The sequence below is a fragment of the Haliaeetus leucocephalus genome, unplaced genomic scaffold, assembly GCF_000737465.1.
Source record: "Haliaeetus leucocephalus isolate CR32 unplaced genomic scaffold, Haliaeetus_leucocephalus-4.0 Scaffold217, whole genome shotgun sequence".
NCBI classification, from domain to species: domain Eukaryota; kingdom Metazoa; phylum Chordata; class Aves; order Accipitriformes; family Accipitridae; genus Haliaeetus; species Haliaeetus leucocephalus.
The window spans coordinates 5,704,119-5,728,812 of NW_010972653.1; the positions used below are offsets into that span (position 1 = coordinate 5,704,119).

Below are 24,694 nucleotides of genomic sequence, written 5' to 3' on the forward strand. Positions count from 1 at the left end.
TGATCCCCCCATCCCCACTTCCCCCAGTTTATATACTGGGCATGACATCACATGGTATGGAATACCCCATTGGCCAGTTTGGATCAGCTGCCCTGGCTGTGTCTCCTCCCAACTTCTTGTGCCCCTCCACTCTTCCTGCTGACTAGGCACAAGAAGCTGAAAAATCCTTGACTTTAGACTAAACATTACTTAGCAACAACTGAAAACATCAGCGTGTTATCAACATTCTTCTCATACCTAACTCAAAAACATAGCACTGTACCAGCCACTAGGAAGAATTAACTTTATTCCAGCTGAAACCAGGACAGTGGATAAGGGAAGAGCAACTGACATCATCTACCTGGACTTGTGCAAAGCATTTGACACTGTCCCACACGACATCCTTGTCTCTAAATTGGAGACACATGGATTTGATGAACGTACCACTCAGTGGATAAGGAATTGGCTGGATGGTCCCACTCAAAGAATTGTAGACAACAGTTCAATGTCTGAGTGGAGACCAGTGATGAGCGGCATTCCTCAGGGGTTGGTATTGGGACCAGTGCTGTTTAACACCTTTGTTGGTGACACAGACAGTGGGATTGAGAGCACCCTCAGCAAGTTTGCCAATGACACCAAGCTGTGTGGTGCGGTTGACACACTGGAGGGAAGGGATGCCATCCAGAAGGGACCTTGACAGGCTTCAGAGGTGGGCCTGTGCAAACTTCATGAAGTTCAACAAGGCCAAGTGCAAGGTCCTGCACGTGGGTCACAGCAATCCCAAGCACCAATACAGGCTGGGCAATGAGTGAATTGAGCAGCCCTGCAGACAAGGACGTGGGTGCATTAGTGGATAAAAAAGTGAGTATGAGCCAGCAGTGTGCGCTCGCAGCCCAGAAAGCCAGTCGCATCCTGGGCTGCATCAAAAGAAGTGTGGTCAGCAGGTTGAAGGAGGTGATTCTGCCCCTCTGCTCTGTTCTTGTGAGACCCCACCTGGAGTATTGTGTTCAGGTCTGGGCCCCCCAGCATAAGGACATGGACCTGTTGGAGCAAGCCCAGAGGGTGGACACAAAAATCATCAGAGGGATGGAGCACCTCTCCTATGAAGACAGGCTGAGAGAGTTGGGGTTGTTCAGCCTGGAGAAGAGAAGGCTCCAGGGAGACCTTACTGCAGCCTTCCAGTACCTAAAGGGGGCTTATAAAAAGATGGAGAAAGACTTTTTACAAGAGCATGTAGTGATAGGACAAGGGGTAATGGCTTTAAACTGAAAGAAGGTAGATTTAGATTAGATGTAAGGAAGAAATTCTTTACTGTGAGGGTGGTGAGGCACTGGAACAGGTTGCCCAGAGAGGCTGTGGATGCCACATCCCTAGAAGTGTTCAAGGCCAGGTTGGATGGGGCTTTGAGCAACCTGGTCTAGTGGAAAGCGTCCCTGCCCATGGCAGGGGGGTTGGAACTAGATGTTCTTTAAGGTCCCTTCTAACCCAAACCAGTCTATGATTCTATGATCTTCTGTACCATGTCAGAAGGTCATAGGGCAGTGACTCTATGTGATAATTAACAACTGTTCAGGGATATTATTCATTAAGTTTTAAGGGCAATATTATTTGTCATATACTTGTCCTAATTAAGATCAACACCAAAGAAATGTAGCTGCCTTGTGGGAAATCACTCTTCTTGCAGACAGTACAGGAAGTCTCTTGAAAAGTGAAGACTTAACAAGAAGTGCCTGATTTTGAGAAAAAGTCTAGAAGATACTGGGGAGCTGGGGGCATTTCTTATGGGCTTCCAAGAAAGCATAACAATTGACTCTTCCAGTAATCTGTACCCAAAGTATCATACAGAGAGGCTGTACCCACACTGAAACCCCAGCTAAGGACATACCATCATGCTTCAGCACTGACCTGCTGCTTCCACACCTCAAGTCCTCTTCCAAGGCATCAGCACCACAAGCAGAGCTAATGACAAAACCAAGCATTAGCAACCTTCAGCTCTGTGGAGGGAGCCACAGCCCTGTAATGCAAGATGAGGCTAATAATATCTTTTGGACATATGGGTCCAGTAACACAAATGACCTGATGGTGATTCAGTTTAATTATAAACTTCCTGTTAGAAATATCAAGGTTCCTCTGATGGCACTGGCAATTGTTCTTCTGACTCATCAAGCTGTTACCATAACTAGGCAAAACAAAACCTTCTTTGATCCTTAAGGTATAAATAAAGAAACCATTATTTTGAAAGAGTACCTGGCATTTCATAGTTACTGAAACACCATCAAAATAAATAGCAACATGCAGAAAGAAATACAGCATTCTACTTAGGGACAGTAGCTTTTATTACAATCTCCACTCCCTGAAAGACAGCAATAAAAAAATCCATCCATCCCTCACATGGAAGAGACAGATTAACTCCCCACCCATACATGCTTCCAGCAAGGTTATCCTACATGGCCGGATAGATCATCACTAGTCAAGTGTGACTCAGAAGTCCATACTCACCAGGCTACTCTTGCAAGGTCAGTAGTTCAGAAAGTCTTACTTGTTTGACACATAGGCTCAAATTTTCCTGCAAGTTAGTACCATCTTAAAGCACAGATTTAGAGGCCCAGACCTCAGGAGCAAAGGAGCTCCCAGAGCCAATGCTAAGGTTGCAAAACATCCCACAAAACATAGTGTTTACCATCTTGCACAGTGAATCCCATGTCCCAGACCCCACTGTACCTGTTCCCCCAGCTATCTGGGAAGAGCCTCCTGAAGATGGGGAGATGATCTCCCACCCCACACAGGTGACCTGCACATGCAGGGCAGCCCATGTAACATGCCTGGTCAGGTGGGACAAGCATCTGAAGATGGAGCAACTCTACACATCTTCAACCCAGCACATGGGACCAGCTGCTGGTACACACTCCTGCATCTCCCAAACCTGCATCCCACACCATCCAGGCGGATGCCCTCAAGCCTTAATTGCCTGAAGTTCACTCACCACTTGCTTGGCTCCTGGCTCCAAGGAACTGACATAGAAAAATTTAAGGGTGCTATACCCCTTTCCAGTTCAAAGCCTGACCCTTCCCCATGAGAACAGGGCCCTTGTGCCCAGGGTGAAAAGATATTCATGGTAAACAGGTGGGCAGGAGGACAGATTGGCCCATGCCAACCCATAGCAAAATGATGCTGAGCCTCTCCTCTGCCTCAGCAGAGCCTCCAGCACAAAGCAAGAAGCAGCCTCCTTACCATGAGGCTCTCAGGGCTCCCAAAGCAAAAAAGGCTTTTCTTTTTTATAAAAGAAGAGTAATGTTTTTAAATCACCTCTCAGGAGGTCTCAAACAGGATTTGCAAAGCCTCGGGACTAAGAGGGCTCCTGCAGCACACAACAGAGCATCACCCCAAGCTCCTGGGAAACATTAGGGCAGCAGTTAGTTAATTAGGGTAGGGTTTGCAAGAGCCTCACAGCCTGCTCTCACCCTCCTAACAGGCAATACCAAATTGTGCCATTCACTTCAGCAAGAGCAGGATCAAGTCATTTGTGGTTCACAGTAGCCCACTTGTTCCTTTTGATGAGTCTCTTGTCTCTCTTTGGCACAAACAACTTGAAAAGCCCATGAACCTAGTTCCCGAGTCCTACACAAAGGTGAGACATCCTTTCTAATCGGCCTTCAGTGAGCTCTAAGGTGAAGAATGGGACATAACAGCTCCCATAATAGTACCCTTGCTGGTATGACTTCAAGGTCTACTTTTTTTCATCACTGTCTTCTATTTAAGAACTTGATTTTGGGAGGCACAAAAGGCCTGATTTGTAAAGATGTTGTGACTGAATTGGGCAAGGGGGGCAAACACAGATGTGATTTTTCAGAAGAGCTGTACATCTCACTGTGAAACCAAGTACCAAAAAATTACCAGTGAGACCTCTATTTTTAGCTATCCTGTGTAATACTATTCACCATTACCAAGCGAACTTTCTGGCAAATATTTAGAGTGAGACTCACAACCCCATGCTTTTTCAACAAAGCATAGCAATTACCTAGGGCAGCTGTAAGCACAGCACCTGCAGCACTGCAGACTGTATTGCTTCAGCCTGTTACCATGGCAGTTTTAGTTGGATTTTGCCCATTTGCATGTGTAGGATGCAAGATAAACCTTTTATGTTTCTGGTATGTGATGAGCAGGGTACAACTGACCCCAAATAAAATGGTTTCAAGGGCTCACCTAAGCCAGGGGAAACTCAAGAGCCAGGCATTTGTGGCAGCTCTGAACCACACTTGCTGGCTGCTGGAGCACTTTTCCTGCATAAGTGTAGGTACAAGCCACATCCAGAGGGCAGATGCTGCTGTGCCCAGGTGTGGTGGGGTTGCAGCAGGAAGAGCTGAGTAGCCACAGCTCTGGCATCACCCTTTGCCAGCACCTGTATGAACACAGGCTTGGTGCTCAAAGCCACCCAGGTAACCACACCATAGGGAACCCCCGGCAGTTGTTCAGAAGATATAACATCTCAGTTTATAGCACAGTCCATTTCAAGTTAACTCAGTTTTCTCAGCAAGTCAGATGCACCCTTCAGGTGAAACCACTGGAAACAAGAACTGCCTTCCACCTCAGTTAAATATCACCTAAGTGCTTTGTTCAGCAGCAGAGGGCGGGCATGCACCAGTGTTCAGACCTACTAAACCCACCTTTAACACCTCATCCTCAGCTCACTGTGTGATTGCACCCCATATAAATTACTCCTGGACTGACACTACCCTGAGCTGAGAATCAACCTCAATTAAAGGATTTGCAGGACAAAATGAAGAGCCCTTCTCTGCTCTCTTTTCATCACACCCTCCCATTCACCACATTAAATCCACCTTTCTGCTTGGATTGTTTTTATCTGCTGAAGGCTGGGAGGAGAGTCATGACCCCGATTCCTGAGAGAACAAGTCAAGATTAACAGACATTAGAATCTCTCCCTGCTGAGGGCAATTGTGGTTACAGCCTGAGAAGTCCTTCTCTACAGGAGCTATACTGCTTGTTTGCTACAATCCTGGCATCCCAAAAAAGATCTCAGCACAGTCCAGAAAGGGCACCCAGAGCAGTGGCTGCAAGACAGCATTAACAGTGTTCTGGCATTCACTAAAATACATGGCACACCTACTAGAAAACTATTCCCATCCTCAGCTGTCATGTTGCAGCGAATTAAGCACATATGAGACACTTCCATGTAGTCCCATGTCTGTGAGGTTACAAGACAAGCACCCATGCTGAAGAACAGGCAGGTCCCCTGAAACACTCTGCAGCCTGTACCACATTGAAGAAGAAAGCCTGCTACAAAATCTTGTGTGGAGCAGGATTTGCACAAGTAATCTCTTGCCCAGCACTCAGTAAGAAAACAAATACGGACCATACTTATATTCACATAGGGAGGGAAAGCCCCAGCAGCCCAGCTTTCCCCCCAGATGTGACAGTCACCTGGCACTTCATAAACCACTGGTGCTTGGCACCATCACCTGAACTGCTAGAGCAGCTGTTGCTTTCTTTACAACAAGGAGCCCCCCTGGTGACAGCCAGGTGTAGTGCTTGCAATAGGCAACATGCAATCCAGCATAAATTACTCCAAAATAGACTTTCAGATTAACTGCTGAGGCAGGGACCCAACTCAAAGAGAAATAAAGTTTGAGCTAGCAGAGAAACAGTATGCGTACAGGCAAGAGGAGCAGATGGCACAGGAGCACCCATCTGCCTGGAGATCTCCTCCAGAACCAGATGTGCCACCCCAAGGGGCACAGCAGCACCCTGTCAGCCAGCCCCTGCCTGCTCATCACAACACAACCACCAGGACCAGTCACGTGATGATCATTTTTGGAAAGCCTGTTCCTAAATGGCTCCTTTGAGCAAAGTTACTCTATCATGGTGAACAACTTTCCCTAAAATGCACAAAATTCACTCCCCCCTGGGGAGCCTGAAGAGCTATGCTTGAGTGTATAGGCATATTTAAATGTCTCAGTCTGTTTTTGCATGTGTTATTTGGGGATATAAGTGGTGAAATCACATCTGCTTCTTGAATAGCTACACAGCAATATTTAACATTTTATTTGAAACATTTTTGTTTTAATTAATTTAAATGCAACCTAGCCATCCTACTATTTCATATATAACCCCAGGGATTTAGTAGTGGGAAACACAGTATCACAGCTAAATAATGCAAAGGTGGCAAGATTAAAAACTTATCATAAAATTAGCCTACTTAGCACAGTAAATAGCTTTTCAATTTGACAAGGGATAACCATTTTATGGAAACGTGTATTAAAAAATAATCTCGTTAGGTTGCCCAATGTTTGCCAGTCTTAGTTCACACACAGCAATAAACCCAGATAAGAGTAATTTTCCAAAGTCTGTATATTTTTACATATTTACAGTATAATCAAGAGCAACTGTAATAGTTACATCAATAGAATGACATTCAATTACTGCTTCTGAAAATTCTAACAGCAAAGTTATTGCTGAGCCTTCAATAAATCTACAGTGCATTCTGCTTAAAGTTATTACAGAATCAAATATACAATTAATATTTATATTACTTTTAGTATTGAATTACATTTTAGTCCTCCTTATAGCTGAGATTGCATTTAAGTGGCATTGCAGAAGTTTACAGCCAGAACAGATACTGAATGCTTGGCCCAGCTAACATTTCTCTATTGTGAAATACTCATTTCTAATACACTCCCCTGCCTTGAAACCCTGCTTCTCACATTCATCTAATGACTGCTTATTGCTCCACAGCTTCCCTGCCAAGTCATTGCTGTCTGCAGATTGTTAACTTTAAAAGCAGAGAAATGTAGGGGTTTTGGTTTTTCTTGGGGGGGTCATGTTAGCATCACCCTGAAAATAAATTCAAAGAAGAGATAAGTCATTCAATTAAGTACCAAGCTGACAGAGGTGTATGGAAATCCAGCTGTCAGCATGTTCTCTGCTACTTACAGAACCAAGATTAAACTAAAGCAGGTGGCAACATAAGACTGCCATTTATTTTTGTCCTGAATTGGGAAAACACATTTCAATGTCTCCCAGAGCAGAGATCCAGGACCAGGAGGATGGAGATCCATTCTGAAGCACTGACAAACACACACTGAAAGCTCCTGGATCACATCAAAACAAAATCATTACATAAAAGAGCACAAAGGAAGTGATAAAGTCACCACAAGAAACACTGCTGAAGCCAAATGCTTCATCTTGATTTTGAATCACATCAGGATTTTGCCAGTTGAGTATGAGAAATTCCAACAATATTTTCTTTTTAATGAAGTAGCGTCTTCCGAAGGAAAGCAGGAAAGCTTTGGCCAACACCAGTCACAAGGCAAACTCACTGCAGTCCCTGGCAGTAGAGCAGCACACAAGGCTGCAGAAGGATGCTAGAAAACACAGGCAAAGCAGGCCTTGGCATTTGCTGTTCCCTGACCTAGATCTAGATAAGCTTGCAACTGCCTCCAACCTAGATCATTGGGGTAACACCTTGGAGAGCATCTAGGAACTGGATTCTGACAGCTGACTAAAAGGACAAGCAAGGTAGGCAGCTCCCTACCTAGGAGAAGGATAGGAAAGATGCCTGGCGTTGTGGCTGAAGGTGCCAGAGAAGGCCAGCAAAACATGAAATAAAATGCTGTGTAAGTGGTCAAAGATGCAGATGAGCATCAAGTGAGACTTTGAAATGAATGGAAAAGTCACTCCACTGTCCTTCTCTGGTGCTCTAGCCCAAGGAGAAAGCACTTTTGGAGCCAGGGATCTGGAGGTAACTTTCTCCAGGAACATACCCAGGACATACTTACACTGCAAGAACTGGTTTGCCTAAATATTAGTCCATCTGCAAAAAACACCTGCAAGTACCTTCCTCTGGGGCCAAACTCCTCAATCCTTAAATGACTGATTTAGACTGGCTTAGTTAGCCCACAATTCATTTGGATGCCGTGAACTGCCTTATTTATCCAACAATCCATTTATTAGATCCTCGCTAAAATGAGAATCTAGCAAAAAATACTCTATCACACTGCTAGGCCTGACCCAAGGTGAAGCAAAAACCATTCAAGCCATCCTGGATGGCTTCACAATATGAAAGGCTGCAACAGGAGTAGTAGCATCCCCTAACCCCAAAGAGAACAGAAACACACAGCTTAACTTTTTTGGAAGCTCAGCACTCCCAAGATTTGGACACCCAAGAACCGCAAACTCCCCCCTACTTTAAACTAAATCCTACAATACTTGGAAAATACAAATTACTTACCTGTAACTGGTGGCAGGAACTGGCCTGGGATGCTTTTTTCCCCAGTCTGCATCTCAGAAGCACCAGTGTGTATTCAACACTGGAGTCTTCACCCTTAGGCCAAAAGAAAAACCTCAACACACCAGTGAGAGCATTTGCCTGATGCTGAACAAGTGCTGTATGGCTTAAGCATCTCCCAGTAACTCACTGTAATCTTCATCTGATGAACAAAGCAACATTGCCTGTGGCACAAACTACACACTGTATTATAACCAGGGAAAAAGCAGAAGAGGGATTTGGTTATTGGAAAGAATTGCAAAGCCATTCTGCTAAGGTATTTTTCTCTATATATTTGAAGTTTAAAAAGAATGACTAACAGCAGGGGGAAGAAAAGGTATTGTCCTGGTTTCAGCTGGGATGTAGTTAGCTGTCTTCCTAGTAGCTGGTACAGTGCTATGTTTTGAGTTCAGTATGTGAAGAATGTTGATAACACCGATGTTTTCAGTTGTTGCTCAGTAGTGTTTAGACTAGAGTCAAGGATTTTTCGGCTTCTCAGGCCCAGCCAGGTCACCTGACCCAAACTGGCCAACAGTGTATTCCATACCGTGTGACGTCCCATCTAGTTTAGGAACTGGGAAGTGGGGGGGGCAGGGGATTTCGCCGCTTGGGGACTGGCTGGGTGTCGGTCAGCAGGTGGTGAGCAATTGCCCTGCGCATCATTTGTACATTTCAATCCTTTTATTACTACTGTTGTCATTTTATTAGTGTTATCATTATCATTATTAGTCTCTTCTTTTCTGTTCTATTAAATCGTTCTTATCTCAACCCAGGAGTTTTACTTCTTTTCCTGATTTTCTCCCCCATCCCACTGGATGGGGGGGGAGTGAGTGAGCGGCTGCGTGGTGCTTAGTTGCTGGCTGGGGTTAAACCACGACAGGTATGCATTTTAAATTCCTTCACCACCACTGATGCACCTCAGAATTGGTACTTGCAGAAAGAAGATAAGCATCCACAGCAGGGAGGGCTTTAATACAACCCATTCTTCTGGAGCATGAAGCTCTTGCCTTCAAACTCTTTTCTCCAGCAGATTCAGAAGCACAATGTGGTATGGGAGAAACCTAAAAGTCAGGAGCCAAAGCCACAGCTCTGGTGGCCAGTCAATGCCCTGGGATTTGCTGTTCACTTGGTCTTACCTCTGGATCATGACAACAGGTTTCTCAGCCAATACCCAACAGAGCACCAGTAACACCCAGCTGTGGGAATGAAAACTGGTATTCCTTCTTCATCCCACCCAGTGTCCCACAGCTATCTCTAAGAGCAGATGCCCAAACACCACCATTTTTCTGCTGATCAATGATGTCAGTAAGATCACATCACTGAAGCTCATGATACACCCTAAAGGGATAAAAAGTTTTTCCCCCCATTTCTCCGCAGGCTCAGGAAATGGCAATATTATCATTACTTCAAAGATCAATTGGGTGTAACTTTAAAGGTAAAACTACTATCTGACACAAAGATCTGAGACATATCAGACTTTTTTTCCCCGTTACCTTAATCTTTCAGCCATTCTTCATGTAAAGACTGTTTTACCGCAGAAACCAAACAACTGCCTGTGCTGTGCAGATCATAGGATCTCAGTAACACTCCCAAGGAATGAATTCCTAACAAGAAGCTAGCTGTCCATCAGCAAACAGGACACAAGACTTAGCGCTCTAACTCTCAAATCCTTCCTGACAAAAGCATTTACTTCTCAGAATTCATTATGCACTAAAAGAGAGGCCAAAGCACCAAGAGGTAATCAACAGCTTAAAATAAAACAAGCCATGGCCAACTGAAAAGTAGGCTTTGAATGAATGCAACTTATTCATTTACTGCTTTCTGCCAGACAAAGTTTCTCATTATTGACTGGTGCAGAGGAAGCAGTTACCCTTCAGGGGTCACACCACACTGTTAATGTGCCTACAGATTTGCAGGCTGGCTATGCCCTGCTGCAGGCATGAGCCGCTGCAAATGTTCTCTGACCTCTTCTGGGCAAAAATTGCTGTAATCACTCCAGGAAATTTGAGAAATCTGGGCATTTTCTTTTTGTCATTACACTCTAATATTGTAGTTGCTTCCTAAGGACAAGGCTGACATTAGGTTGCTGCTCTTAGTCTTCCACACTGCCTAAGGTTTTCAACATTTGACATGTAACCTGAAATGAAAATGTGTCAGCTGAAGAGTTATGGTAGCTTTCTTACCTGAACATATGCATTATTATTTTTTTAAAACAAATTACAGTAGGAAATAAATATAACAAGAGAAACTATGCTGAAGGCTACTGTTCTTCCACTTTATCTACTGCTATCACAAGCCATTAATTTTGACAGCAATAAAAACACAGGGAATAGCTGGGGATCAGTTCTACAGAAATTAACGACAGACATCAGAGTATTGCACCACCAAATATATCCAGTTTTACTTATCCCTCAGTATTTTTTTTACTTTACTAGCCTAATCGCTTTTCACTTGCGGCAATTACTGTGCCAGAAGCCCTACTAGACAGCTGTTCCAATTCATACATGGATTAAAAAAAAATCAGCACTTTCATTGCTTTGCTTCAAATCTCTCCTGGTTCTCCAAACTCCGTTCCAAAACATATTCCAAAGGGTCAGTTAAATTTTTACTGAAACTTATTTTTCGGAAAGAAATAAAATATTATCTCCTCAATGCCTAAGAGGATCAAGTGTCAAAACAACTGGCATCTCAGTCGAATTGGAAAGTAATCCGTTTTCAGGAAACAAGTATTTTATCAAGACTTGGACATGACCTATGCAACCTAAGCAACAGCAAGACATTTAAATATTTGTGGGAACTGAGAATTAAAATAGGTGGGACCAGATGTATAGCTTTTCTCCAGACTATACATTAAAAACTGATTTGCATTATAGCAAGTACATAAACCAAAACTAAGTAGGCATTTAGACATCAGTGGCACCAGGATAAGATTAATACCAGCCATAGCAAGTCTTATTCTCTTGTTGAATCACTTCTAATTCCTATCTAATCTATCTCTAATGCATCCATGTCTACAGTGTCTATTACCCTATAAGAGCAATGCTTGGCCAAAAGGGACTTTCTTCCTACCTGCCTTTACAAATCATTACTTGGCCATCACACATCCACTCCAAGCAGTCCTTCAATATTATGTTGAATCGTATCTCCCAGAATTAAGGATAACAAATTAAAGCTTTCCAGCCTAATCATTTCGATGTATTGATCCTTGGCACATACTAAGAATCAAGTAGGAAGAAATAGCTATATAATATAGCTAGACCCTACTCATAGATTAGTCTTACCCTTTTTCTACATTAAAGTATATAGTTAACAGATTTGAATAAATTGAATGCTGCTAAATCATAGTTAGGTCCAAATTGATCTCAGTACATTATTACTATCTTATTTATGCTCTAATCAATGTAGCCCTACACCATGAGTTCTGATGCTTTGTATCAGACTTAGTTTGATCAAAGCTTTGACTGCTAAGAGAAGCCAAGGAAAAGCACAAAGCCCAATTTGCTGAGAACAAAATGCTGATACTTAGCCAGAAACCTGCCTAACTTTAAAAACAAGCATTAACTTTCAGTGCTTCAAAATGATGTCTGGCTATCCAACTTAACATGTTGCTATTCCAGTTCCTAATATATTCTTTTCAGACCACTGCAATCACTGACCTGTACCAACATCAGTGCTGCAGGGACATTAGAGAGCCATCTGTTAAACAGTCTTGTATCTGCTAGTTTGAATCCCAGACTTTGGGGCTTGGGGCTTTTTAATTATTTATGTTTTTTCTCCCTAGGATAGCCTTGGAAACATGCACATCCTGCTAGCTTCAGACCCAGGGGAAGAACAGTCACACACCATCACCTTCAGCGCAATCAAGAGCAAAGGAGGAAAGACCAGCAAGTCAGTTAATTTTATACCAAGGCAGCATGTCTCAAAGAGGCACCATATATATTATACTTCAAAAGAGGGAGCACTTTAGCAGAAAGAAGCAAACTCCAGCATTCTTTCCTTTCAAGGAAATGCTTTAAGTTCTGTAAAATTTATTTTCCACATCAACTATACTTGAGGAAGAAAGGCAGACTTGCAGGACAGTCCTTGTTAGTTAGGTGTTAGATTAGATCATGGAATAAACTCCTTTTTGTACATCAAGGCAGTAGCTAATTTCAGTCTATCCCATTGTTGTTTAATCTCACTGCAGATCATTTGCAGGAACTCTAATCTCAGGCCATAGGGAACTCCTTCACAGACCACATGCCCTTACCAAAGTTACATTAAGCATACCCATTCCTGTTACTCCATGTTTAGTGTGGAGTAAAAATGTTGCAGCACATACTGTTTTCACTACTATTATGAATTAAAACCAAAACTTAACTGCATGATGCAGAAGCTAAGAACACTGCTCCATCCTGAATTAGCTGAATTTATCCTGAAACACCATCCACTTAGTGCAGTCCATCTGAAAGTCAGAGCTAAGCATAATTTCACTTGACATCTACCAACCACATGATTAAGCAGCTATTTCCTGCAGAACTTGCATTTCCTCAGAAAGTCTGCAATTCAGACAGAAATTATCACATAGCTTTGCCCATTGGAGCACTGAAGCCAATACAACACTCAATCCAACCAGCTCTTTATTACCATTATATGAAATACTGTTCCCAGATATTAAACAAAAAGCAATTAAGTCCAGAAGCCAGCTGCATGTTACTTTTCAGTACCCAGAATATCCAACTTACTAAGTTCTTCACCTTCCATACCAACTTTCTTCCTGTTCAACAGATTTTAAAATCAATAGTTTGATCCACAGCACCATTTGTAAATTACATACCCAGAAAGAAGCACAAGTCATGAAAGGTTAGGTTGCAAAAATCTAAAGATTTAGACTTGCATTTTACCATTGTCGAGTATTACAAGACAGTTCTTTATCTTAAACATTAAAGTGCCAGGTTTACATACAAACTATTAAAACAATAGTAAAAAAGGTAAACTTAAAACCTGCTAAGAAAGCAGTGAGGTCAAGTAGTTGCCTCCAGAGTTTTCTGCAGAAGAGTGTTCAGCAAATTTAAGACCAGAATTTCTCAACTGCTCCTTTGTTTATGGGGAGAACAGCAGGCAGAAGCTAGTGGTCACTGCCCATAACATCTCATCTTGCAGAAGGAAGATGCATGTATCTTTCACAAAATGGAGTAGCATATGTTGTAAGAGATACATCTAAACATTCTATGAATTAACACCATTGGCAAAGTCTAATAAAAAGGGATTTTACTGCTGGAGCTACACTAGCCTCCTGAAAAGTACCAATATCACCACACTTTTCAAGAGTGGGATTTTGGTACAGGAATCAGGTCACACTGTGACTTTATATATTGAATGTTTCCCTGTAAACAGGGGAGCATACACACTAACTCATATGGTCTCAGTTCATTTAAAATTCTGCATCCAGGGTGAAAGAGTTGTCTGTGGGCTTCGACATGACTCCCATTCTCTGATATTCACCTACTCGCTTCTCAAAGAAATTGGTCTTGCCTTCTAGAGAGATGTTTTCCATGAAGTCAAAAGGATTCTCTGCTTTGTATATCTGAAATGCAAAGGCAATTCTATAGTCACTACAGGTGTTCACATCTCAAATATGTGAGAGCATTAGAGATCAGCTGGAAGGAGTCTAATGACACTATCAGCAGGCTTACTATGTAGTGAACAAAAATCTCTGCCCCAAGCCTTCTCTACTGTAATTGTTCCTGCCTTTTAGCTGCAGTAGACAGAAGCACAACAACTCTTATATAGTTGTTTTCCCATAGCATTCTTTTGTTTTTCCTTCTGTGAGTCTCCAAACAGGATCTAGCAGCAAGACTTCTAAATGGTTTTACAAGTTATACCCATATTGCTGCAGCCATTTTAGGATTCAGGTTTCTGGAGGAAATTAAACTTAATATTATCTTTTCCCCATGAAAGATGCAGTGTATTAGAGCCTTACCTTGTTAAATCCCAGTTCCAACATAAGCCGGTCTGCTACAAACTCTATGTACTGTTTCATTAAAGTGCAGTTCATGCCAATCAGCTTTACAGGCAGTGCCTCCGTCAAGAATTCCTGCAGATAATAGAAGCACTTTATGTACAGAAACTGGTATTCACTCTGTACCATCTAGGTTAATTTTATACCCAACAGCTCCCCAGCTTTCTGCTTAATTGCGATCAAGTTCCTAAACAAGGAGCAGACAATTACCTGTTCTATGAGAACAGCATTCATGATGATTTCCTTTACTCTCTCCTCTGATGGTTTGCATATCAAGTGCTTAAACATGAGGCAGGCAAAATCACAGTGCAAGCCCTGGAAAGAAGTTTCAGTAAATTATTTCAGGAACACTGATTTAGAAGAGCCACTAGGCACCATCTTCACACTTGCCACATTATTTAGTATTATTTACAGACAACTTTCCACATAACCAGAAGGAGGCATAAGCAAGTTCAGCCAGTACCAGCTGCACTTGCTTCAAATGGCAAGGTATACCAAGTGCAAGAGTTGGTGGGAACTGCTTTACAGGAAGTAAAATGCTGAGTTCATTCATTCTCTACTGTAAGACCCACAATGACACATGTTTACACACTTTAGTGAGCTTTATAGACTGCCCATTTCTAAACATACTCCTGTTTAAAAATATAGGCTGCAATAGAGTATCATTACTTCATGCTACTGTGGCACATTACCATCTTAACTGCTAGAATTTGATTCATACCTCATCTCTACTGATGAGTTCGTTAGAAAAAGTGAGTCCAGGCATTAATCCCCTTTTCTTCAGCCAAAAAATTGATGCAAAAGAGCCAGAAAAGAAGATTCCTTCCACTGCTGCAAAAGCTACTACACGTTCTCCTATTAAGAAAAGATTGATAGTAATATCACACAGAAAACTTGCCAGGATTAATACCCAGAAGTTGCAAATAGACCAGTGAACTGCATCCTCCAAGGAGGATGGAGAAGTTTCTGCTCAAGTGTGCTATAGCCTGTCCTTAAAAGCTATTACAGTAAAGGTCTGTAAACATGAGAGGAAGTAAAAACTAGAGTCACTACTAAATAGCTGAAGCCAAGGCTCCTTCCCCCAGGTTAACCATCAATACCATCCTTTTTCAAAGATTGCACACTGAAAAAGAGCAGTTATTTTAGCAGCTGATTTAAGTCAGTGTCTGCTCATCTTTGATTAAGTAAGGAACTTGGGCCATGAAGAATGCTTTAATACTAGTGAAATAATGATCTGTACCATCTCATCTCACCTTTGAAGCGAGACATCAAGAATCAGTAAGGCAGGAGCTACAGCTTCCAGTTGCACACGTCTACTTGCTAGATGGCAAGTAATGTTCTGGACACATGATGGCAACTTACAATTTGATCATATAGCCAGGCATGTGAAGATTGCCACATGAGCCTCTATTATTCAAAATGCCAGCAATTTTAGAGATTCATGTCAGTAGCTCATTTGCAAGATGAAAGTTATTTTCTTCATCTCCAGAATTATACCAGTATCTTATAGTATCTTATACCAGAGATCACTTATTGTCCCTGTGACAACAATCCCTGTGAACTGTGAAGTCTTGAGAAATGGTGGTTGTTCCACCTTTTTTAGGGAAGGAATTTCACTTTGCTTCCAATAGATGTACTCACCATATGTTGCTTTCTTGTCCCCAATCCAGCACATGGCCCAGTCAGCCTTCTTTTTAACACATGGTAATGTTTCAATAGCATTAAAAAGAAATTCCCTGAGAAGGATAGAACTCATTAGGATCAGACATCAACACAACTACAATAAGCATTCACTACCATAGATGGCCTTGTTCACTTAAAAGTGCTCTGCACCTTCACCCTGATAATTTCCTTCCCCATCTCATTTTGCAGCAATCTAGCTCTGTACCCATCAACTACTTTTTCATCACCTACCCACCACATCAACACCAGTTCACTTGAATTTGTGACAACATCAAGGGGAATACCGTTTCATCAAGTGTTGTTGAACAAGGCTTTCAAAACTACAGATCGACCAGCCTCCAACTTTCCAGTGGCAAGGCACCAGAGCTCTCATGTAAGCAGTTCTTCCTTAAACATTTACTGGAATTAATCATCCCAGAGTAGAAATGACAGGCTCAGCTTTCTACAAAGTAGCAGCAATTAGATATATCTAGACTGCAAATAGCATTGCAGCTACACATGACATTTCACTGAACAGGGTGTTGGTCTGACAAGAACAACAGAATAACTCAGTCCAGACTGCTCAAAGCCCTGTGTTTAGTTTTAAGGTACCATTCTTGAAATGATTCATCTTGCTATGACAACTTTACCCTTTGGTTTCAGTTTTAGTCAAGACCAAAAGCCACTTTTTGGCAAATGCAACATGCTTTTTTCCTCCCAAGCAAAATACTCAAGTGAGTAAGGGCAGCACATGCAATGTAAAAGTGCTAGCTGTTAACTAAATGCACTGGGTTTTAGAGATGACATTTGAATAAAAGTGGTATCATTCTCAGAGAAACTTTCCAACATAGCTTTCTACTAGGTGCAGGGGTCCTCCATATGAGCGCTTACTGTAATATACTCCCCTTATTTGACTGCTCCATCTTTTATATGGTTTCATTCCTTTATTTCAGTATTAAGTGGTTTCAGTTTCACTACTAATCTAAGCAAGTTCTTGTTCATACACTTCAGAAAAGAAAGATATTCTGAAATAAAGCTGCTCTTCAGCAGCACTGGTATTTTATATAAATCTAGTTTAAAACCTAAAATTACCCTTAAAGTCAGAGTGACTGATATGCATCATTTAGATCTCAATACTTTAAAAGTTTTGAACCTTTCATCACTGAGCAATACGAACCTCTCTTTAGAATCTTTAATGTAGGTGTCAATAAGAAGACTGTACATTTCTGAATGTATATTTTCCATGGCAATCTGAAAGCCATAGAAACAGCGAGCTTCTGTGATTTGTACTTCTTGACTGAACCGCTCCACCTAGAGGAAATAAATGAGCATTTGCAAAAGCATTTATAACTCAGCTGCAGGTTAGAGGTATTGACACTGTCTTTAGCAGTTCTTGCTTGGCCCACAGAATCCTCTTCCGATTAAATCCAGAGGTGTGGATTTTAACAGCAATATGAAAAGCAGTAACCCCTCACAGCTCCAAGTTGTAAGTTACTCTTTAGTCCCAAGAGAAATGGTAAAACTTCTTAGTATTGCTCACCCCCATTAGGGAGAAGAACACTGAGAGGGCAGAAGCAGAACAAGGGCCCTGAACCAGTCAGGCATTACTGTAAGGCAACGCTCAGCACCCCAGAGGGAGTGGGCAAACTTGTGGATTACAAAAGCAACCCCCATTTGCTAATCAGCATAAGACAGCATTACATGTTGTAAGGCTGTAACACTACATGATCTAGCAAACAAGCTAGATCAGCCAGCAAGCATGTCCAACGTGTAGTCAGCTATCCGGTTATCTTCACGAAGTGATGTTTCTGTCAGGACCATTTCTACACACTTACCAAGTTTTCGTTGACAATGCCATCGCTGGCGGCAAAGAAGGCGAGAACATGCGAAATGAAGTACTTCTCCTCAGGCTTCAGGGACTCCCAGTGCTGGATGTCTTTGGAAAGGTCCACCTAAAGCATCGCAAAAAAGAAGCGATGAAACAAACGAAGAGACCGGGGCTTCGGGTACCGAGGCCGGTTCCCGAGTGCTGGGGCTGCGGGCGGGAGCAGACGGGTCCCGCGTCCCCCTCACCTCCTCCGCCGTCCAGAAGGAGGCCTCGGCCTTCTTGTACATCTGCCAGATGTCGTGGTACTGGATAGGGAAGATGACGAAGCGGCGGGGGTTGTCCCGCAGCAGCGGCTCCTCCTCCTCCTCGCCCCACGGCACCTGGAGCGGCGGAGACCGGCTCGGGCTCGGCTCGCCTCAGCGGCAGGGGCGGGGCGGGTAGCTGAGGCGACGCCGGGCTTTGGCGGGAAACTGAGGGACGGCGGCTGGCCGGGGGAGGGGGTGGCAAGGAGTCCCCCACTAAAGAGAGGGGCGCGGGGCAGCCCCCGGCGGGGACAAGAGACCACGCGTGGCGGAGAGGAGGACGGCGGAGCGGGGGCTACATGAGCCGCCGGGGAAGGGGAGAGGGGAACAGGGCGGGCGCGGTGCCCGGGCTTTCCGCACTCACCGGCTTCCTGTCGCCCTCCTGGAAGATCTTGCGGGCCGCCTTGCTGGCCAGGACGCGGGCGCTGCTGAGCACGGGGGGCTGCGGGGAGAGAGGGCCAGGGTGAGAGCGCTGCGGCGCTCCCGGGCGGGGAGCGGGAGGGAGGGCGGGCGCTCACCGTATTCTCCTTGTCGCTCAGCGCCAGGTTCTTCATGGGCGACAGGTTCTTTGCGGGCGACAGGCGGGGCTGGTCGTGGCGGGCGGCGAGCGGGGCGCGGGCGGACAGCATAGCGGCCGCCAGGCGAGCAGCACCGAACGGCGGGAGCACGGCACCCCCCGCGTCGCCCCTTTATATCCCCTTCGAACTTGGCGCCAGAACGTCCGGCTGACCACTCACGGCCCGCACCGCCCCCTCCGCCGCCCGCCCCCGCGCTCCCATTGGCTGGCGCGCCGGCGGGGGCCCCGCCTTCCATTGTGGCGGCGGCGGCGGCAGCGGGAGGGAAAGACCTGCCCTTTGCTTTGGCGCCGGCGGAGCGGCGGAAAAGGCGGGAGAGCGGGGAGGCCCCGCCCCTCGCGGAGGCCCCGCCCCCCGGTGTAGCGCGGCCTGGCGCGGAATTCGATGTGGGGGGCCACAGCGGCGCTGCCCAGCCCGGCGGACGGCAGAGAGAAGGGGGCAAACAAAACGCAGCCGGGACCGCTTGCAGCATGCGAGGCTTCCTGCAAAGAGACGCGAAGCCGCGGGTCACACGTAGTCATTATACCTGTTTTTAAAAGGTCGGGGTGCGACGGGAAAGGAGCAAATTTGTTTCCAGATACGGGAATGGCCATAATCTGGGTTTAAGGTAGAGATCTGGAAATCCCCTGTTGCCACCATCCTGTCTTGCTCTCCCTCTCTCTTTTCTGGTCCCTCCTACCTACCGATTCATTTTCACATTCAACACCGGTTCCCGCGTTTGGAGACAGAAATTGGCTTCCTGGAGAAACTGACTCCGTGTGCCACCTGGTTCCACATGTTTTAAATAAATAGCACAGGAAAGGGAGAATACAAGTATGAAGAAGAAGAGGTGAATATTTGTCGTGATTTAACCCCAGCCAGCAACTCAGCACCATGCAGCCGCTCACTCACTTCCCTCCCCGCTTAGTGGGATGGGGGAGAGAATCGGGGACAAAAAAGTAAAACTCGTGAGTTGAGATAAGAACAGTTTCATAGAACAGAAAGGAAGAAACTAATAATTATAATAATAACAATAATAAATATAAAATGATTGGAATATACAAAACAAGTGATGCATAATGCAATTGCTCGCCACTCGCCAACCGATGCCCAGTTAGTTCCTGAGCAGCGATCCCCCCCCCAGACCAACTCCCCCCAGTTTATATACTGGGCATGACATCACATGGTACGGAATACCCCTTTGGCCAGTTTGGGTCAGCTGTCCCAGCTGTGTCCCCTCCCAACTTCTTGTGCCCCTCCAGCCTTCTTGCTGGCTGGGCACGAGAAGCTGAAAAATCCTTGACTCTAGTCTAAACACTACTGAGCAACAACTGAAAACATCAGTGTGTTATCAACATTCTTCGCATACTGAACTCAAAACATAGCACTGTACCAGCTACTAGAAAGGAAATTAACTCTATCCCAGCCAAAACCAGGACAATACTCATCTTGTTTTAAAAGTCAGCATTTATTTTACATTAATTAAATCCCCTTTATTTGAACAACATTGTTTCCCCCCTCCAACTCTGCAAAGGATCTGCTCCTGTCAACCAAAATGTTTTCCCTGAAGCAGTTTTAATGAAACCAGGAGCTTAATGAGAATTGGAGGCTTTTCTGTCATGTGGGATGCACAGTGTCCTTGAATGACACTAAGTGGTGACTGTCATCTGAGCACGTGCTCCTGGGAACCGGCACGATGAGTTACATGGCCCAGCACTGCACTGTGCCTGGCTGGAAGAGAAGCAGGTAGGGTAGGAGGGCAGCAGGAGACTGACCCCTCAGGGGACTCAATAGGGTCCTTTCGACTGTATAATGATACTAAGTTAAATTTACTGCTGTAATGAATGGATTTGGAAGAACAAGAGTACTCCCCTCTGCCATCACCTCTGACACTGTAAATTCAGGTTGATTATTCATTTCAGCAGGTCAGTGTCAAGGTCACAAATTTGGGTTTGAGCTCTCCTCAGCTGGGATGTATCAGAAACTGCCAGCAGAGAGATTAGGCTTGTGGTATTTATTGGTCCCATTTAGGACGTCGGACAGAGGCAGGCACCCACCCAGGAGATGTTCTGTGGGACCTTCTGTGCTAAATACACATCCCAATATACAAATCTAAATGTACATCTTCATCCCAGGAGAGCGAGCACTGCAAAACCCGATCCTAGCGGGCAGCTTGGACAGGCGTGGACATGTTCCTGCTCTGTCCCAGGAAAGCAGGTCCCAGGGGCAGGGGTGCCAGGCAGCTCCCAAAAGGTTCACCAGCACCCACGTAGTGCCCTACTATCTCCTGCCATCTCTGCAGCTGCTGGAGGGGTTGGCAGAGAGCTACAGCAGCACCCTCCCCACCCCAGCCAAACTCATTTACCCCCCCACCCCAGTAAAAGACCACAAAGCCACCAGCCCACAAGTCCTGGGCTGCCACCAAGGGCCGTCATGATGCAACAGCCATGCTATCACTGCAGCTCAGCCGCTCTTCTCAGAAGCCCATGGCAGGGGATCAAAGCCCTGCCCCCAGGACGATGGCTCTGCAGGGAGAGAAAATGCCAGGGAGAGCACAGAGAGGGCCTGCAAGGAAGCACGTTGCACCTCTGTGCTGCTGTAGCTGCAGGAAAACGTTATTTGGGAGTGAGCGTCCACACTGAACTTTCCTATTACAGCAGTTTAACCCAATCACATTTGTTCCTTGAGGCACATCCCCAGGGTTTGCGTGCTGTGCACGGTATTTAGCTGTGTACCTACAAGTGGTATCATGGAGGAAAGCAAGCATGAGGAGCCCTCTCCCCTTCACATACATCCTCCTCCATGTTGCAACTGCATTTTGGGACCAGCGATTTCAAGCCAGCTCCTTTGCCACAGCCGGGTTCAAGGCAGCAGGCTGCTGCCCTGCTTTGAGGTGCCAGTGCTCAGCATCACACCGGGGGATGTCAGCTGGCTCATGCCCTCTCTTCGGGTGTGCGAAAGGATGCTCTGCTCTTCTGATTTCTGGCCCGGAGTGGAGTTCTGTGTGTTTAAAAAAAAAACACCCCAAAACTCAAATCAGTTTCATGCTGCCTTTGTTTACAGGAATTTAGACACTCAGAAAGGTGGAAATAAGAGCAGCCTGGGGCAGCTGGGCGAGGCGGGCGTGGGGTGCTGTGTAACCATGCTGTTCGCACAGGTCCCCCTCCAGACTGCCCGCCCTGGGTCCCAGCCAGAGCAGTGACCCCAGCACCCACCTCTGCCCAGGCCCCAGCACGTCTCACCAGCTGCAGGTGGAGCTCAGCAGCAGCCTCTCCCCCAGCCACTCCTGTTGCCGTATCCTCAGTGCTGGCACAGCAAAGCCCCTTCCCAACAGGCATGGCTTACGGCCCCCAAACCTCACGTCCCCATCACACGTCTGCTTCATCATGATGAGTGCTGCCTTGGCTCTCAGCTGACCTACCTGGTAGCATTGGGTAATGCTCCGGGCAGGGTCTTCCTTGCTCAGAGGATTGGTTTTCTTCCATTTTAATGCCGATTGCCTACAGGACAGGGAGACAGTGACTCCAGGTTGCTGACTGCCTCCCACCACTGCAGCGACTGGTCTAACTGATGAAAGTTGGTGCGGGTAACTCCATGGGAGACATGGCCTGACTCATCACTAGCTGAGGACACAGCGTTTGCCAATGATTTTCCCCTGATTTGAGGAAGGTGATTTTTTTGCACTGCCTCATCCAGCCACATTCATCCGTGCCAAATCCTGAAATCCTCACCCATTGCTCAGTCTGGCAGGGTTGATGTTTGTATAGAGCATCATGCTGAAGGGTCCCTGCTTAAGCCTGCGAATCCCAAAGCTTGAGTTCCACGTGCAGCAAAAAGAAATCTGAGTACTCTAAATATAAGCTAAGACAGGGTAGGTGAGCAGGAGAAGGCCATCAGCCAATATTGTTGAGATGACAAGTGGTGGTCTCAATGGCCACCACTTTCTCCAACAGGTTTGGAGGTAGCCCTCAGCATTTCCTCGCACCCCCACCCAGCTGTGCTGAGGAGAAGGATGCTCCTCATCTCCCCAGAAACAATCCGAGCCATAAGCACTTAGACCAAAACTTCAACAGTTTGAACGAAAAATTTGCCCAAATAGCTTGCCTCCCTGTTTAGAGGTAGTTGCCCTCCACTCGCTGCAGCGTTTATAACTCAAGGGAGGACTCTGCAAAAACTGAGCTGCAGGGCTCTGCCTGCTGAGCCAAGGCACTTTAGCAGACAGTTTCACTGAGAAATCTAGAGCAGAACAAAACAAGTCTTTATTAGCTTCATTCTAGCTGGATATTACATTTGCTGATGCAGCCCATTAATTTGCAGGTTTGAGAGCACCGTCATTAGCCGCCTGCTTACTTGATGACCAGCCTCTCTGGAGATAATGAGCGGCTGTTGAAAAGCAAAGCCCTCACATGCTTAGCATCCCCAATGTCTTTAATTTTTTAAAACAGTATTTCTTGCCTATTCCATGTCCTTACCCACCATTTACAACTTTCAGGACAAAGTCTGCAGGTAATATATGACCACATATGGGGTTATAACGGTGTAACTGGACGTGTTGTTTCTTTGCTGTTCATGAAGCAGGGCACAGTGCTGCAGACACAGTCCCACAAGTGCCAGTAGAAGAACCAGCATTAAAAGACTTGCAAGAGCTGGAAAGATGAAGTTTTCCAATCAGCTGCACTTGCTGGTCATCAGCAAGGAGTCAGTAATAGGCAAGAGCACCGCTGATTTCAATGCCTTCATCAGGATCTATGAGCACATCGTGGAGCTGGAGTAGCGAGACCCAGCACTGCATTCAGACGTGCGCTCAAGAAGGCTGTCACTCTTCTGTTCTGGTAGCACCACCTTCTTGTTTCCTGCAGCAGAAGGCTGCAGCAGAAATGGCACCAGCAGAAGACTTTTGGCCCACCATTGGCTTGCCTCGAGCAGGTTTTGGTCTCAGCTCCTGTGCTCTGATCATGGAGACTGTGGCTGACCTCTTGCAACACCTGGAAAATTACAGGTCATTCCTGCTCTAGCAGCCTGTCAGTCACCAGAGTGAACTTTCCTCAGGGTTACATTCCTCAGCCCTTACTCACCCGAAACTGCCTAGGTGAGGAAGGCCGCCCCAGGTCTCTCATTTCTGGGCAGGCTCGTGTTGTTTATGTTGAGCAGGGCTCTTGCACTGCAGCGTTTCTCACTCATTGCCACCGCGCACACCAAGTGGTTTGAGCTACTCTTTCCCTCTTGCTGCAGAAAACAAGCTTGCCACCTGAGCAAAGCAGCCAGGAGCCCCCCTGTACTTCTGAATGATTTCAGAGAAAACCAACCTCAAACCACGAAAGTCAATAACTGAGGAGACAAAGACATGACTGCAAATCATTTTTCCTAACCATGTCAGTGGCGGGAAGCTTGGTTATCACCCAAACCTTACCCATCTGCAGGGAAGTCCTGGGTCCTAGGTACCCCCCCATCCCTACTCTATCTGCTCCCAATGACCTTTTCTTCCTCAGCAGAGATTTTTTTCCCTGGAAGATGCAGATTATCTTCAACAAAGTGGACACCCCTTACAACCAGACTTTCTGGTGTGTGCTGGCATCCCTATCCCAAGAAATCACCTAGTCAAGATTGGCGTGAAAAGACCGAGAAAGGATCCTGCCTCTTTGTCTTTGGGACAGTACAACATTTTGGCCCTGTTCTGCTCCAGATGCCAATGACATCTGCATTCTTCCAGCAGGGCAGAGAAAACAGGGAAACTTACCATTGCACATTTTTCTGGTGGCATCTGCCAGACGCTTCCCTGCAGAGCATGAGAAGGTTCAGTATTTGTCAGGGTTCAATTGCAATTATACCAAAAAAGGGACTGGGAAAAGCAGGCTCCTTCCATGCCGTGTCCTGTTGCTCTGCCAGGGCAAATATTGTTGTGGGGTCTAGCAACTGTTTACCTGGTCAGTCCCTGTGCACAAACAGGCAGCAGTAGGAAAGATCCCCACTACATTCAAGTAAGTGAAAGGTGAGATAGGCCTATAAAGGCAGGAATTGACCCTAGGAATTGTAACCAGGGAAAAAAAGAGGTGAAATGGAAATTAGAAAGATAGAGGCAAGTGCCTG

The 24,694-nt window shown here is 45.4% G+C and overlaps 1 protein-coding gene across 2 annotated transcripts; it reads right to left on the minus strand.

Moving 5' to 3' along the window:
* Positions 1 to 13,392: 13,392 nt before the first annotated feature.
* On the minus strand, positions 13,393 to 18,682 carry RRM2 (ribonucleotide reductase M2). 2 transcript variants are annotated; one of them, XM_010566682.1, is made up of 10 exons: positions 18,572 to 18,682; positions 18,418 to 18,495; positions 17,997 to 18,131; positions 17,759 to 17,875; positions 17,101 to 17,234; positions 15,903 to 15,997; positions 14,983 to 15,116; positions 14,472 to 14,576; positions 14,223 to 14,336; positions 13,393 to 13,826 (listed from the first exon to the last, which is right to left on the minus strand). In XM_010566682.1, exons 1-10 carry the CDS (start codon positions 18,680 to 18,682, stop codon positions 13,674 to 13,676), a joined length of 1,176 nt encoding a protein of 391 aa, XP_010564984.1. In that variant the 3' UTR covers positions 13,393 to 13,673. The 2 variants fall into 2 exon arrangements, with proteins under 2 accessions (XP_010564984.1, XP_010564983.1); XM_010566681.1 differs by having other exon boundaries at positions 17,997 to 18,156; positions 18,383 to 18,495.
* Positions 18,683 to 24,694: the final 6,012 nt, after the last annotated feature.

What these genes read in the sequence shown, in the direction of transcription:
- RRM2 (XM_010566681.1), bottom strand. Translation starts at nt 18,682, where the DNA reads ATGCTGTCCGCCCGCGCCCCGCTCGCCGCCCGCCACGACCAGCCCCGC. An exon ending in TGAGCGACAAGGAGAATACG is followed by an intron (nt 18,496 to 18,571) that starts GTGAGCGCCCGC and finishes CTCTCCCCGCAG; the next exon opens with CCCCCCGTGCTCAGCAGCGC. An exon ending in ATTAAAGATTCTAAAGAGAG is followed by an intron (nt 15,998 to 17,100) that starts GTTCGTATTGCT and finishes TATCCTTCTCAG; the next exon opens with GGAATTTCTTTTTAATGCTA.